Genomic DNA, 13,821 nt, shown 5'->3' with positions numbered 1-13,821 from the left:
TCTATTTAGGCTATTTTAAAGAGCTGGTTATTTCTCTTTATTACTTACCATATGTCCCCCTATAATCAATAGCTTAGTGCTTAAGAAGATTTCAAACCTACTTTGCTATTAGCCCAAACCAAAAGTAATTATGAGGATGTATCTGTTGGGAATGGGGAGGAGAGGGAACAAGCCTACTTCTCATTTGATTGCTCTATTCCCCCTCCACCCCCTTTGTATATTGATTATTTTCTTTAATTCTCTTAGTCTGGGTGTTCTTAGAGACCAGTGAGTGCTTCTGTTTTCAAATCAGAACCTCTGAAAAAAATTTGACCTTGTATTCTAAGTTTTAGTTGCATGATTTCTGTCAAGGTCTTGTTGAATGATGTTTAAATAATATCGAGTGCTTGAGACCAAAGACTTCTTTTGTTAAATTCATTAGTACCATGCTACTTTATTTTAATAGTATTTTAACCTCATGAGTTAATTTTCACAAGTATTAAATTTCAGTGTATGAGTATTCTTAACTACTTTTAGTAGTCTTTAAATGTTTTATTGACCAGTATGCTTATTTCTTTCTTATTGTTCTTATTTCTCAGATTGTTCATTTAATTTGAAATTGTTGAATAAGTGGATATATTGTTTCGGTACCTATGATTGTTGTATATAATTTGTTCACCTCCATGTTTTCTTCAGATTTGTTCATATTAAAATCAAAATTATTTTGTTTGACCATACTACATAGAGCAGCATCGGGTCAAAATCCTGTGGTAGTGGAGGCTAACTTCATGATTTTTATTCATTCTTTGTAACCAGTATTCATAGATTTTGATGGCAGTCATTGATAAAACTAGATTAAGCTTCCAAATTAATATTTTTTCCAGATATTCATGAATGTGTTTCATTAAATACTTCTTTACCAGAAGAGAGTATTGATGATTTGTACTTAAAAGGTTTGTTTATGTATTTTTGTAAAGTCACTTTGAATTTTTAGCACCTTTGATCTAGAATTTTAATATTTTACCTAGTTTTTTAAAAGACCAGATTGCTATAAAATTTATCTAATACAGTTATTAAAAATCAGAAGTAACTAATAGTGGGGAAAAAACTGTCTTCCTCCAGGAAAGAAGAAAAGTACAAGTGTTGAATTAAAATTAAAGAAATTAATAATAAATTTAGGTTAGAAGTAACATGATAAACTTTTAAATACATTTATTAATTTTGATTGTACATATAAATTCTAACATCTGTGTTAAGATAGGTAATTAATAAAAATTCTTCATTCATTCAACAAGCACTTACTAAGCATACTATGCATATACTGTAGTGTTAAGTGGGTTTTAATATTAAGTTTTACTTGTTACCTTTAATAACCAGATAGATTCTTGAATTCATGTTAACTGCTTTGGTCTTACATGGTAACCTTTTTTTTTCACTTTTGTTCTAGATGCCTGGAATGATGTCTTCTGTGATGCCTGGAATGATGATGTCTCATATGTCTCAGGCTTCCATGCAGCCTGCTTTACCGGTAATTTTCTAAGACTGTTTCTGTGATGTTTTGATTACTTTCATATGTGAAATAACGTGTATTCTATAGGCAATTGTTTAGCTTTTAAATGTCTGTGGAGTACCATAACATAGGAATTGCAGTCGACTTTTTATATTTAGTTTTTAACATTTTTCCCACACTTATTATATACCATTATATAGTATACATCCTTGTTTATTCTACATTAAACAAAATTAGAGTACTGGAGAAAATATTTCATCATCCAGAAGCATTTGGTTGGTCTGGTAGCATTCTGATCATAAAGAGAAGACATGGTGCTAATTAAAAATTGATAAAATATTATTTAATACTGGAAGCTACATTTTTTAATTGAAGAAACACTGCATCTTTAAATAGAGATTCAGGTGTGAAGAGATAGATTTAGAATGTCAAAGATTTCATTTCATTTTCACATTTCATGAGATGTAAGCTGTGGCAGTTTATTTAGAAATTCCATGAGCAGCCTTATCATCTTTTAACTGGGTTGTGTAGAAATATGTGAAGCATGATATTCTAATTTAGCTTGTTTATTATCTGAAATCCTAGTAATGTGACATACTCCATTGGGGTGTTAGGGATAGATTTATTAGAAAATTGGTGTTTTTTTTTAAGATTTACTTTTTATTTATTTGTGCTTACAAGAACTGGGTTGTAAGCCAGAGGTGCGGTGTGGGGGTGGTGGTGAGAGGATTCACCAGAGACATAATGGGGAACAAAACAGGTGAATCTACTGAAATACACTGCTGAGGGGGGCAGTGGGTGAGACAGGAGAGGTCTACTGTACCATATGAGTTAGCTCCCTGACCAGAGATTGAACTCATGTCTCACTGACTGGTGATAGCTAATAGCTCTAGACTTTAACCCCTGTACCACCAGGGATGCCCCCTGAAAATTGTTTTAATATTAGAAAGTAATAACTTGCACCATACCATTTATTATATAAAAATCTCTCATGGATTTTTAGGTAGTGCCCTATAATATTTTCTTTTTTAAGATTTATTTATTTATTTATACAAGCACCGGTTACAGTCAGAAGTGCGGGAGGGTGAGAGAATTCACCAGAGCCAGAGAGGGGAACAGAACAGGCAGACTGACAAAATACACTGCTGAGGGGAGCAGCGGGCGAGACAGGAGAGGTCTGTCGAGTCATGTGGGACCCTCGCCGGTGGCTGGGGATCGAACCGGTGCTGCAGAGACTGCGGGCAGCTTCGCAGCCCAGCGCTCAACCGCGCGCCACCAGGGGAGGCCCTGCCCTATAATATTTCTATAACAAAACTTTATAAATGTTCACTTTCAAGCATATAAAGAAAGTGCTTGCGTCGAAGTCAGGGCAGGTTTTTTTCAGAGTAATGAGTTTTGGTGCAAAGTTTGGTTTTCAGAGCTTTTTGGATTTCAGAATTGTATGTAAAAGGTTATGGATGTATGTACAACTGATGACTATATATACACGTGTATGTATATATAAAAAGTAGCTTGGGATACTGATATTTTTTGTAATGTATAGCAAGCTCAAGGAGCTGAGACCACTAAAATTTAGTAAGAATCTTTGAATCATTGACTTGAGAATTATAATAGAGGGCACTTGATTGTGCTTTTTTAGGAACTTAAATTTAAGATAAAGCTTAAATAAGGTGATTATTGCTAATACAATTTTTTCTTTTTACAGCCAGGAGTAAATAATATGGATGTAACAGCAGGTATGTATAAAACTTACAGTGGTTTATAGTTTACTTCATTTGAAGCATAGTAGCTATATTATGTGTGTTAGACTTTATAATCAGCTCCTGGGTTTTTTTTTGATAATTTGATCCTTAAGAAACTTTCCTAGGTTTATATATGTATGTATGTACGTATGTGTGTATATATAAAGATCTTACTAAGTTCTCCTTAATTTTGTTTCTTCATTGTGGGTTTTGTTTGTTTGTTTGGGGTTTTTTTTTTTTTTTTTTTTTGAGGCAGTGTTGATTTATAATAATGTGTATATGATTTAGAAGTATAGGTTCACATCTCTTTAGAAAACATATCGTGGCTATCCCCTGGCTGCCATTAAAGCACCCATAATCCCCCACCATAGTCAATTGTGCCTCCTCCTGCCTTAGACTCCCTACCCTCTCCAGTAACCTCAATTTTACAGTTAAATTTCTAAGGTGGTTTAGTTTTGTCTGTTGATTTGTTTCGTTTTTCTGTATTCTTCATGTGTCAAATCATCTGCTATTTGTCTTTCTCCTTCTGACTTATTTCACTTAACATAATCCTTTTCATTTTTAATGGCAAGATTTCATTTTTTTAATATACCTTAGTATTCCATTGTGTATATATGCCACATCTTTTTAATCCACTCCTCTGTCATTGGGCATTTAGGTTGTTTCCATAACTTGGCTATTGTAAATAGGGCTGCAGTGAACGTTGAAGTGCATATATCCCTTCAAAAGAGTGTTTTTGCATTCTTAAGGTAGATACCTAAGAGTAGAGTTACTGGATCATATGGCAGATCTATTTTTAATGTTTTGAGAGACTACACACTTTTTTCTATAGGCACTGGACCAATCTACATTCCCCCAACAGTGCATAAGCGTTCTTTTTTAATCCACATCCATCAACACGTATTTCTGGTTTTTTTGACACAGGTTATTCTCACAATGTGAGATGGAATCTCAGTGTGGATTTGATTTGTATTTCCCTAATGATAAAAGATGAAGAGCATTTTTTATCATTTGGCTGTTGGCCATCTACATGTTGTCTTTGGAGAAGTGCCTGTTTAGCTAGCTCTTTTGCCTAAATTTTGTTTTCTTGTTGAGTTGTGTGAGGTCTTTGTCAGATGTATGATGTGCAAATATTTTCTCCCATTTGGTAGGGTGTGTGTTCATTTCTATGATAATGAAAAAACTATCATAGTTTTAAATGAGGTATTTATGGAAAAAAATTAGTTTACAAATATCCTTTGGCCCACATGGCATTTTAAAATTTTATAGCTAGTTTCTAACACTTACAGTCTGCTGACTTTACATAAAGATTCAGTTGATCTTTTTTATGTACAGATTGAATTTACCTTGAAAAGATGTATAGTCTTAATAGTCATCAGTTACAGTGGTCCTGTCAACACAGTAGGTCCTTAGAATATTTTAATGAAAAAAGGTTGAATCCATGTTTACTCAGCAAACATTGTGGAATGGACTAGCAACTCCACACTTGGAGACAGAAAATGCACTTTCATGACCTTCTGAACTAATTCACTCAGTTTTCTGTTACTGTATTGGTGCTAGTAGCTTTGAAGTTTGTAAGCCTTGTGCTAATTATTTATTTGGTTAGTTACCAGTAATGTTTGGTTTCATCACAATTTTGGTATATAATAATGCCTCAGTTATCCATGAACAAACAATTTTTCACAAATTTAGTATTCCGGATGCTGAATTTTATCCCATGGTTATGCTATCAAGTTTTTCTGTTTTCATTATTACTGGTTGAAACATGTTAAAACATGCTATATGTTCTCCTGAAGGCTTATATGTGGCATGATTAATCAAAATATGTTTTCAAATTACTTAAGCTAAAGCGATATTTTGAAATACCTAACATGATACCTTACTTAGATATACCTAGTTCTGGTTAATAGTACTCTAAATTTTCCTGGAAGATTGCCTTAATAACTTATAAAATATTTTGTTTCTACCATTGAGCTTCTTTTCATTGTTCTTGGGTCTATATGAACTGTTTCGTTTTTACATAGTCATTTTTTTTAACATGCAATTTTAAATTACTGATTTTCTAAAATTAGAGATTATTCACATTAACTTTGAAACTAATGTGCATGTCTCCTTATGTCTTAAGGAGTTTTGGTAGTAGTTTAAGACAGTACCATATAATAGAATGTTCTGCATCTGTGAAAATGTTCTGTGATCTGTACTGTGTATTAGCTACTAGCTATATAAAATTCCTGAAATGTCACTACTGCATAGGAGGAACTAAATTTTAAATTGTATTTAATTAGTATATATTTTAATTATAATTTTAACAGGAATAGATGGTGGCAGATTGATAGTGTATTATATATAGCACACATATGTAATCTAGATAGTGGAAATTGTCAAAAACCTAAAGCATCAGTTCATGACACTGTACTCTAGTAGTTTAACAAAGGAAGAAATTAGACCAGATAAACAAAAGAAAGAGGTAAATTCATCTCACACTAGCTCCAAATGATTTTGCAGATTGAAAGCTCAAAATGCCACTTAATCCTGAAAATGCTTTTTGCATATTGATGTTTGTGGGAAAGAAAACAAGCACATAATCATATGGGACAGTTTTAGGGTATGAAAGAATGAGGAGGAAGAAATAACGTGAATAAATATTTTTAGGAAACATGGTTATCACATTGTAAATATTCCTTTTTTACTTTTTTAGGTACAACATCCGGTGCAGTAAGTACTTTTGGAATAGTTTATTTCATTATATTTCTTTAGTCTACTACAATATTTTTTATTTCTAAAGATTATCACTAGGTAGACTCCTTTTCCTTTTTTTCTATTCCAAAGTTGAAAAATTATTTGATTTGTTGTAAAATCTAATTTGGATGGGACTTGGTAAGAAAAAAGGAACTTTGATATCATTTTTTAAGGATTTGCTTTCTCATCACATTTAGAAAACAAAAATTAACCTGATAATTTTCAGTTAACTTTTCATTGAAGGTATTCTTTTACAAAAATTTATGTACCCTAATAGCTTAATGTTTTGCCTGCTTGTTAAAGTAATGAGGGCTCTCTGGGAATATAAGGCAAATTATAAAGAAGAAAGTAAATTTCACCTGAAGTTTTTCCACATGCGCCACCACAGTTAATTTTTAGTTGTGTCAATTGTCTATTCAGACATTTTTTATGTCACTGAATTGAAATTTTTTTTGTCATATGTTAAACTCTCGTATCTTGGCATCTCTTTCTTATTATTTTTCCATTTCTAATCCAATTGTTTATTTTCCTAATCAGAGAAACTTTAACATCTAAAAATGCAAGTATTAATGGTTTCTCTTCTCATTTCCTTAGTTATTTTAAGGTATTCATGTGAATTTCCCTATCCACCTCAAAAAAAAAATCTAAAAAATACAAACCCTGATACAATCAGAAGTCAAAATTACCTGGGATTATATTTTACTCATTTAAACTTTTGTAGAATTATTTCTGTACTTTTCTAGTCAACAGTCCTATCTAAAAATACTGTGTATTTGAAAGTTTATTATTATTTTATCCTTTCTTTAGATGCTCTGTTTGGATATATGTCCTAAGACATGTGTGAATTGGGAAAGAGTATGAAATTTTATGTGTAAATTACTGTTTTTTCTGTAAATGTTTTATTTCAATGTCTATCTCTCTAATTTACCTGTTCTTTACTCCCCCACCCCCTTTTTAAGGTTTAAATGGTTTTTATTCGTTTCTGTATATTCCTGCACATTTTTTATATAAATTTTTGAATCCATTGGTCAGGTTGCCAAAAAAATTTTTTTTGGTATATTGGTTAAATCCCACTGAATTTATAGATCCTGGGGACATTTAAAATATTAAATCATCACATATATGAACATGGTAGTCAGATCATCTTTTGTATCTGTTCTAGAATGGTTTTGCGCTTACTTCAGTAAAGGCTTGTGTAGTCTTCATTTTGTCAGTTTATAGATACGGTGTAAAATTTAGTGCCATTTTGAATTTTTCTACTGTACTTTATAATGATCATTTTTACATATTTATCCAGCAGGCTTGCTGAACTCTTATTGTCTAGTGGGTTTTCTGTATATATTATTCTATCCTCAAATGACAGTTTAGACTCCTTCTCTTGTAATTTTCATACTTGTTTCTACTTCTACTGTCAGCCAGAAAGCTCTAGTACTATAGTGAACAGTAGCAATATTAAGCTGGCATCTTTTTCTTGTTTTCTGTCTTAAGTGGAATATGTACTAAATGTCTCCATTAAGCATGTTGACCATAGTTTTTTGGGATATAACCTTTGTTAAGGTCAGTCTTACCTGTATTCCTCTTTTGCTCAATATATACATCTATTTAAAATTATCAGTGCACACGCGCACACTTTGTGTGTGTGTGTCGGTGGGTGTGGGTGGTGTGTGCAGAACTGCTGGGGTGTAGGTCACAGGTGTGGGGTAGAGAATTCACCAGAGACAGAGTGAGGAGCAGAACAGGCAGATTCACTGAAATACACTGCTAAGGCGAGCAGCAGGCAAGACAGGAGAGGTCTGCTGTACCATATATAGGTTGGCTCCCAGGCCGGGATCAAACCCAGGCCATGGTGGTGATCGCACTGAGGCTTAACCCAAGGCTACCAGCGAGGCTTGCCAGTGCTTTTATAATGTCGATAAAGATGATTATATACTATTTCTTCTCTAGTCTTAATGTGAAAATACAGAGAAATATTTTCTGACCTACTACTAAGGTGAGCCCTACTTGTTCATGTGTTTTTAAGGTGTGTATGTGTGCACATGTGTGTTTATTAATTCCTTCTGGTTTCAGTTTGCTATTATCTTATTTAGGTAGCTTGTGTCTGGGCAACAACCCAGAAGAACTTGTATGAAATGATGAATAATTTATTTCTTAATAACTTAATGGAAGGAACACTACTGAAAGCTTAACTGCTTTTTTGAAAATAGAAGTTTGGGGTTATCATTTTACTTTCTTTTGTGGTTTTGGAGCTATTCAGTTTCAAGTTTTATTTATTTATTTTCAGATAATTAGTCCTTTTAATCTGGTGAAATAATTACTACAAAGTTAGAAATCTTAATAGATGTTTCTTTTCGGACATGATTAACTATCTTTGCTGTCATTTCTTTCTTGCTTACTACATTGCTCTTTTCTATTCTCTTCAGTGCTTAGCTTTTATCTTGTTGGTTTTCAGGTAGTTTCCTTGGTTTTTGGTGCTGATTTGTGGTGTTTGATTATTACTTACCTCTCTTTTTCCTTCATTTGGTTTCATTAAAAGTTTATTCCATGGTATATTTTTCTTGATTTTCCACTTGTGGGAATCTCCTTGTTGTTGAACCAGTGTGGGGAAGGAGACTATAGGCTGGCTTTAGGATTTTTTTAAGTAGAGTTTTTGAGGAGCAGTTTTGAGTTCATTGTAAAAAGGAGGGAGGGCAAAGTCGAGTTCCCAGATATCCCCTCCCCCCTACATGAAGCTTCCCCAAATAGCAGTATCTCCCACCAGGGTCATACATTTGTTAACAGTCCCTGAAGATATTTTGGTATGTCTTTATCACCCTAAGTCCAATTCACATTAGGGTTTTTCACTCTTGCTGTTAAGCTTTCTGTGAGTTTTAACAAATGTGTAATTAAATATAACCATCATCATAGTCTCATACATAGTAGTTTTGTTGCCCTAAAAGTCCGCTTGTTCCATCTATTCATCCCTCTCTAGCCTCCCGTCTCCACCACTGGCATCCACTAATATTTTTACTCTGGCCATAGTTTTACTTTGACTCCAATGTCACATAGTTAAGATCATATACTCTGTAACATTTTATATTGGGTACTTTCATTTCTTAATATGCACTTACATACCCTTTTATTTCTTTCCATGGCTTGATGACTCATTTCTTTTCAGCACTAAATATTAATATATAATAACACAAGCAATAATAGTAATAGCAGTGGATAGTATTCGATTGTTTGAATATGCCAGTTTGTTCATTTATCTAGTGAAAGACATTTGGGTTGCTTCCACATTTTCCCAATTATAAATAAAGTATTCATACACATATTTTTATTGGACATAATTTTTCAGCCCATTTGGGCAAATACCAAGGATCACTATTGCTTGATCATTTAGTAAGAGTTTGTTCAGTTTTGTAAGAAACTGGGCAAACTATCTTTGAAAGTGATTTCACATTTCAAAGAGAGTTCCTGTTGCTCTACATGCTTGCCAGCATTTGGTGGTGAGGGTGTTTTAGATTTTTGCCATTGTAGTAAGTACATAGTAGATCATCTTATTGTAGTTCACAATTCCCTAATAATATATGATGTTGAGAATCCTATTTGCCATCTCTGTGTCATTTTTGGTAAGTCTCTGTTCAAATCTTTTGCCCATTTTTTGAGCTATTTTCTTAATTTGAAGAGTTCTTTGTATATTTTGGATAACAGTGCTTTATCAAAAGTGTATTTTTAAAATATTCTAGCCCAGTTTGTCTTACTCTTTACTGTGTGTGTCTTTGATAGAGCAGATATTTTTAATGAAGTTCATCCTATCGGTTATTTCTTTCATGAATCATAGCTTTGGGTCACTTATTTTTTTATAAGGTACCCATTTTGCATTATGATAAGAAAAGTCTAAGGTCCTGAGTCTTTGCAGTTTATTAAAACTAATGTGTGTTCTATTTCAAGATCTATTTTTAGGAATATTCTGTAAATTATCAAAATTATTTGTTGTTACTATGTTTTTTAGTGTATTTTCCCTCTGCTCAATCTCTTAAGACAAGGCATGTATTAAAATGTTTAGCTTGTTTCAGATAAGCCATCTTTTTCTCCCTGTGTTTTCTATTTCTTTCAAGGTTAAATTGCCCAATGCATTTACATTCAGGATATATTTTCTATCTGTTTTTTCCATCTTAAAAATTCCCCCTTCATTATGGTTCTTGCTTTAAATTCTCCTTAAGCAGGACAAACAACTGTCATAGCTATTTCTTTTTGCCTCATAAAACTTTTTACATTGAGAATAATGTATTTTCTTATTTTTATTGCAAGCTCTTTTTATTACCAGATACTTTGGATAATTAAAATAGTTTTTTTTAAATCTCTTTCCTAGTACCTACACTAAATCATTTTATTTCTATGTTGTAGTTGTTAAAATGTGATGGTAGACTCAGTTTTTGGTCATTGGTTTTTGACTTAAGAATGGTTTTTATTGGCTTTTTATAAAAAATGCTTTTTATCATTTAGCTATTTTTATTTTATTTGAAGATTTTAAGAATATTTTGAATACTTAATGAATTGTCACAATTGTGATTTGATGTGCCAAGTCTGTTACTGTAATCCAGTGCTGTTTTCTTTCAGTTTGTTACAAAAAATTATTTCCACACAAATTTCCTAATACTGAACCACCCTTACACTGTTAGAATAAGTTCTCTGTGGTCAAAGTATAGACACTGTGATTCTTTGTACTAACATTTTACTTCTCAGCTAATATTTCTTGCTTTTTCTGTATCTTTTCTATTTGTTTTGTTACAGAGCTTTTCATCTTTTTCTGTAATCTAAAATAATGACACTAATTATCTGTTCTTTAGAATTTACATATTATTTTTTAAAAGATCTTTTTATGTATCTTTTAAATTGCTTCTGTGGTAATTGGAATATTTAGATATATACGTTGATTATTGAATGAATTTTGATAAAGTAGTTTGCAGGAATATAATTTTTTCTAGATTTTGAGGTTTTTTTGGTAAATTCTTGTCTTATGAGCTTCCTCATCTATTATATTTTGGCTTTTTAAAAGAATTCTTCATTCAGGTTAGTGGAGATTTATTTAGTATTTAGATTTAGCATTTTTTTCTCTTGCACTTTCATTCAGCTGAGTATTCACTTTGTATAAATACATGTATACACAAATGTTTATCTTTGAGTTTGACTGTATTGATTCATTCAGAACCCAAATCAGCTTTTTTGAATCTTAAAAAGGTATATTATCTCTTCTGATACATGTGCATTATTTCCTTATACCTAGTTTTTGTTTCAAATATTTTCCGTATACATTTTACCACTAAATCACTTATTATGTCCTAACTCTTTTAACATTGCATCTTAGAAGTTTTTTTCATTATATTAAAAATAGATCTGCATAAGATACATCTGTAGTATGATTGGATCATATTGAGCTATATCTGATTTTTCACTAATTCAAGTAATGCTATAGAGAAGATCTTGTGCATCTATGCAACTTTATCATTGGAATTTTGTGGAAAGAAATTTCAGCATCAAGAGATTATGCTTGTATTTTCAATTTTGACAGGAAACTAAGTTGCCCTTCAATGAAATGAAATTCATTGCCAACTGTTAACTTGACTGTCATTTTGTACATTAAGGATAAGAGGAAAGATCCCTTATTTTGCATATATGCCTCTAGGTTATCATTTGTAAAAATGTTCACATTTGATTAATTCCCCAGGACTGCCTTTTTTGTTGATAATTTTTCTTTTGATATTTAAAGAGCAGGTTTATTAGAAAAGGGATAGGATAGTAAAAGACGCTTGCATAGACACAAGAGGGCAGGAAGAGGTGCCCCGAAAGAGACAGGTTTGCTAAGAGAGGCCTGCATGGTTGCAGGCAGGTAGCCTTGAGGAGAGCAGCCTCCACTGAGGGAGGTCTGTGAAGAGAAGCCCCAGTATGTACATGTCACGGGCAGGCAGGAGGCTGCTGCCCTGCAGAGGGAGAGAGTTGGTGAAAAGAGTCACCTTCATAGTCACAGGTAGGCAGTGGGAGTGCTGCCTGTGTTGATAATTTTTTAATAGTACAATAACTGTGTCAGTAATAAAATAATTTTAGGAATTATATCACCTGGGGCAGAAGTACTGAGTTAACCCTAAAGCTCCAATGCAAGGGATAGCTCAGTAACTTCTGCAAAACCCCAAAGCAATTCTTTAAAAGGTTAAAAGTACTGTTGTAGCTTTGGCCCATTCAGAGTGTACATCTGAGTCTTACAAACACACACACTCTTCTCTCTCTCTCTCTCTCTCTCTCTCTCTCTCTCTCTCTCTGGAATACTGTAATCTTTTTAAGGGGAGTTATCTGATACCCTCTTGAAAAGATGGTACCCACAACTAGACCTAGCACCTTTGATCTCTCCAGTAATTCCTTCATTCTTAATTTGATCTCTCCAGTAATTCCTTCATTCATAATATCTTTAAAACTTTTTAAACCACTATGTTAAGGTATGGTTCACATATGAAAAGCCATACATATTTAATGTGTACAACTGGATGACTGGGAGTATGTAAGTGTACGTGCATGAAACCAGTCAGGACCATGAACAGTCCATCACCTTACAAGGATATTTTTTGTTCCCCTTGTGGGACCCTCGCCGGTGGCCGGGGAACGAACCGGCGCTGCAGAGGGTACAGGCAGCCTCGCAGCCCAGTGCTCAACCACTGCGCCACCAGGGGAGGCCACCTTGCAAGCTTTTTTCCCACCTCTTTATTATGAGTTTGTGTTGTTTGTGTGCATGTACAATGGTGACTATGTGACACTCTTAACCAATTTTAATTGGAGGCATCATGTATACTTATGTCTGAAGTTTTGCTTTCATTTTTAATTCAATTTAATTAGATTTTTTTCTAGTTTCACAAAAAATTTTGTCTCCCCTATCTTGTGTTGAGGCATTTGCATTCGCACTTTATGCCTGTAAAATTTCTCCTTATTGATGCTAAAATTCTGATTCTTATCCCAAAGTCATAATCTTTGAATTGGATTTGTTGAACTCATAGTCAGCCCACCTATGTTGCATTATCATCTGGTTCAGGCAGTCTCTTTTATCCCCAAAGCATAAAATTATATTGCTGAAAGATTGTGTGCGTGAGTTACAAAGTAACTGTATAAGAGCAGTCCTATTTTTTAATTCTGCGATTTCATAGAATAGAGATTCTAGAACCTGAATGGATTCATGCTGTTTTTTGAAGTACTTTTAAAATACTGTTTTTCAGTTATCCCTTTCTCCATTTGCATTAAATTTTCTAAATTACCTGAATTGTCTAAAAACTATACCCATTTTATACTTCTGATTTCTTCATATAACTTCGTTACTACTGATAGTCATTTGAGTGGCACAGTTAAGTGATTTAAATCTTTTATTGTTTCCTTCAGAAATCTATGTGGACTGAACATAAATCACCTGATGGAAGGACTTACTATTATAATACTGAAACAAAACAGTCGACTTGGGAGAAACCAGATGATCTTAAAACACCAGCTGAGGTAAAAGTTTGAGGGCTGGAAGTTGTGGGTTGTTAAGTAGGCTGGTTCATTTTTTTTTAGATTTCGTAATACTTGACCACCCAAGAACAGTATTGCTTATGTCTCAAGAAAGATTGCTATAAAACATTCAGAGAGGGCCTCCCTGGTGGCGCGAGGGGTTAAGACAAACCACTGTGAAGCTATCCACAACCACTTCAGCATGAGTTCAATCCCTGGCCAGGGAGGTAACCCACCTGGTGCAGCAGACTTCTCCTGTCTCGCCCGCTGCTCCCCTCAGTGCAGTGTATTTCAGTCAGTCTGCCTGTTCTGTTCCCCACTCTGTCTCAGGTGAATCCTCCACCC

General features: G+C 33.5%; 1 protein-coding gene across 1 annotated transcript; it reads left to right on the top strand.

Moving 5' to 3' along the window:
* Positions 1–1,234: 1,234 nt before the first annotated feature.
* Positions 1,235–13,516, top strand: LOC119245485 (pre-mRNA-processing factor 40 homolog A-like). The gene is made up of 4 exons (XM_037511566.2): positions 1,235–1,507; positions 3,195–3,225; positions 5,930–5,946; positions 13,369–13,516. The coding sequence occupies exons 1-4, from the start codon at positions 1,427–1,429 to the stop codon at positions 13,489–13,491; spliced, it is 252 nt and encodes an 83-aa protein (XP_037367463.1). The 5' UTR covers positions 1,235–1,426; the 3' UTR covers positions 13,492–13,516.
* The last annotated feature ends 305 nt before the right edge of the window (positions 13,517–13,821 follow it).

The sequence above is a fragment of the Talpa occidentalis genome, unplaced genomic scaffold (genome assembly GCF_014898055.3).
Source record: "Talpa occidentalis isolate TD23 unplaced genomic scaffold, MPIMG_talOcc4v2.1 talOcc4.1410, whole genome shotgun sequence".
Lineage (NCBI taxonomy): Eukaryota > Metazoa > Chordata > Mammalia > Eulipotyphla > Talpidae > Talpa > Talpa occidentalis.
The sequence above is the reverse complement of the archived record's forward strand: the minus strand, read 5'-3'. Positions and strand labels throughout refer to the sequence as shown.

What these genes read in the sequence shown, in the direction of transcription:
- LOC119245485 (XM_037511566.2), top strand. Translation starts at nt 1,427, where the DNA reads ATGCCTGGAATGATGTCTTCTGTGATGCCTGGAATGATGATGTCTCAT. An exon ending in CCATGCAGCCTGCTTTACCG is followed by an intron (nt 1,508 to 3,194) that starts GTAATTTTCTAA and finishes TTCTTTTTACAG; the next exon opens with CCAGGAGTAAATAATATGGA.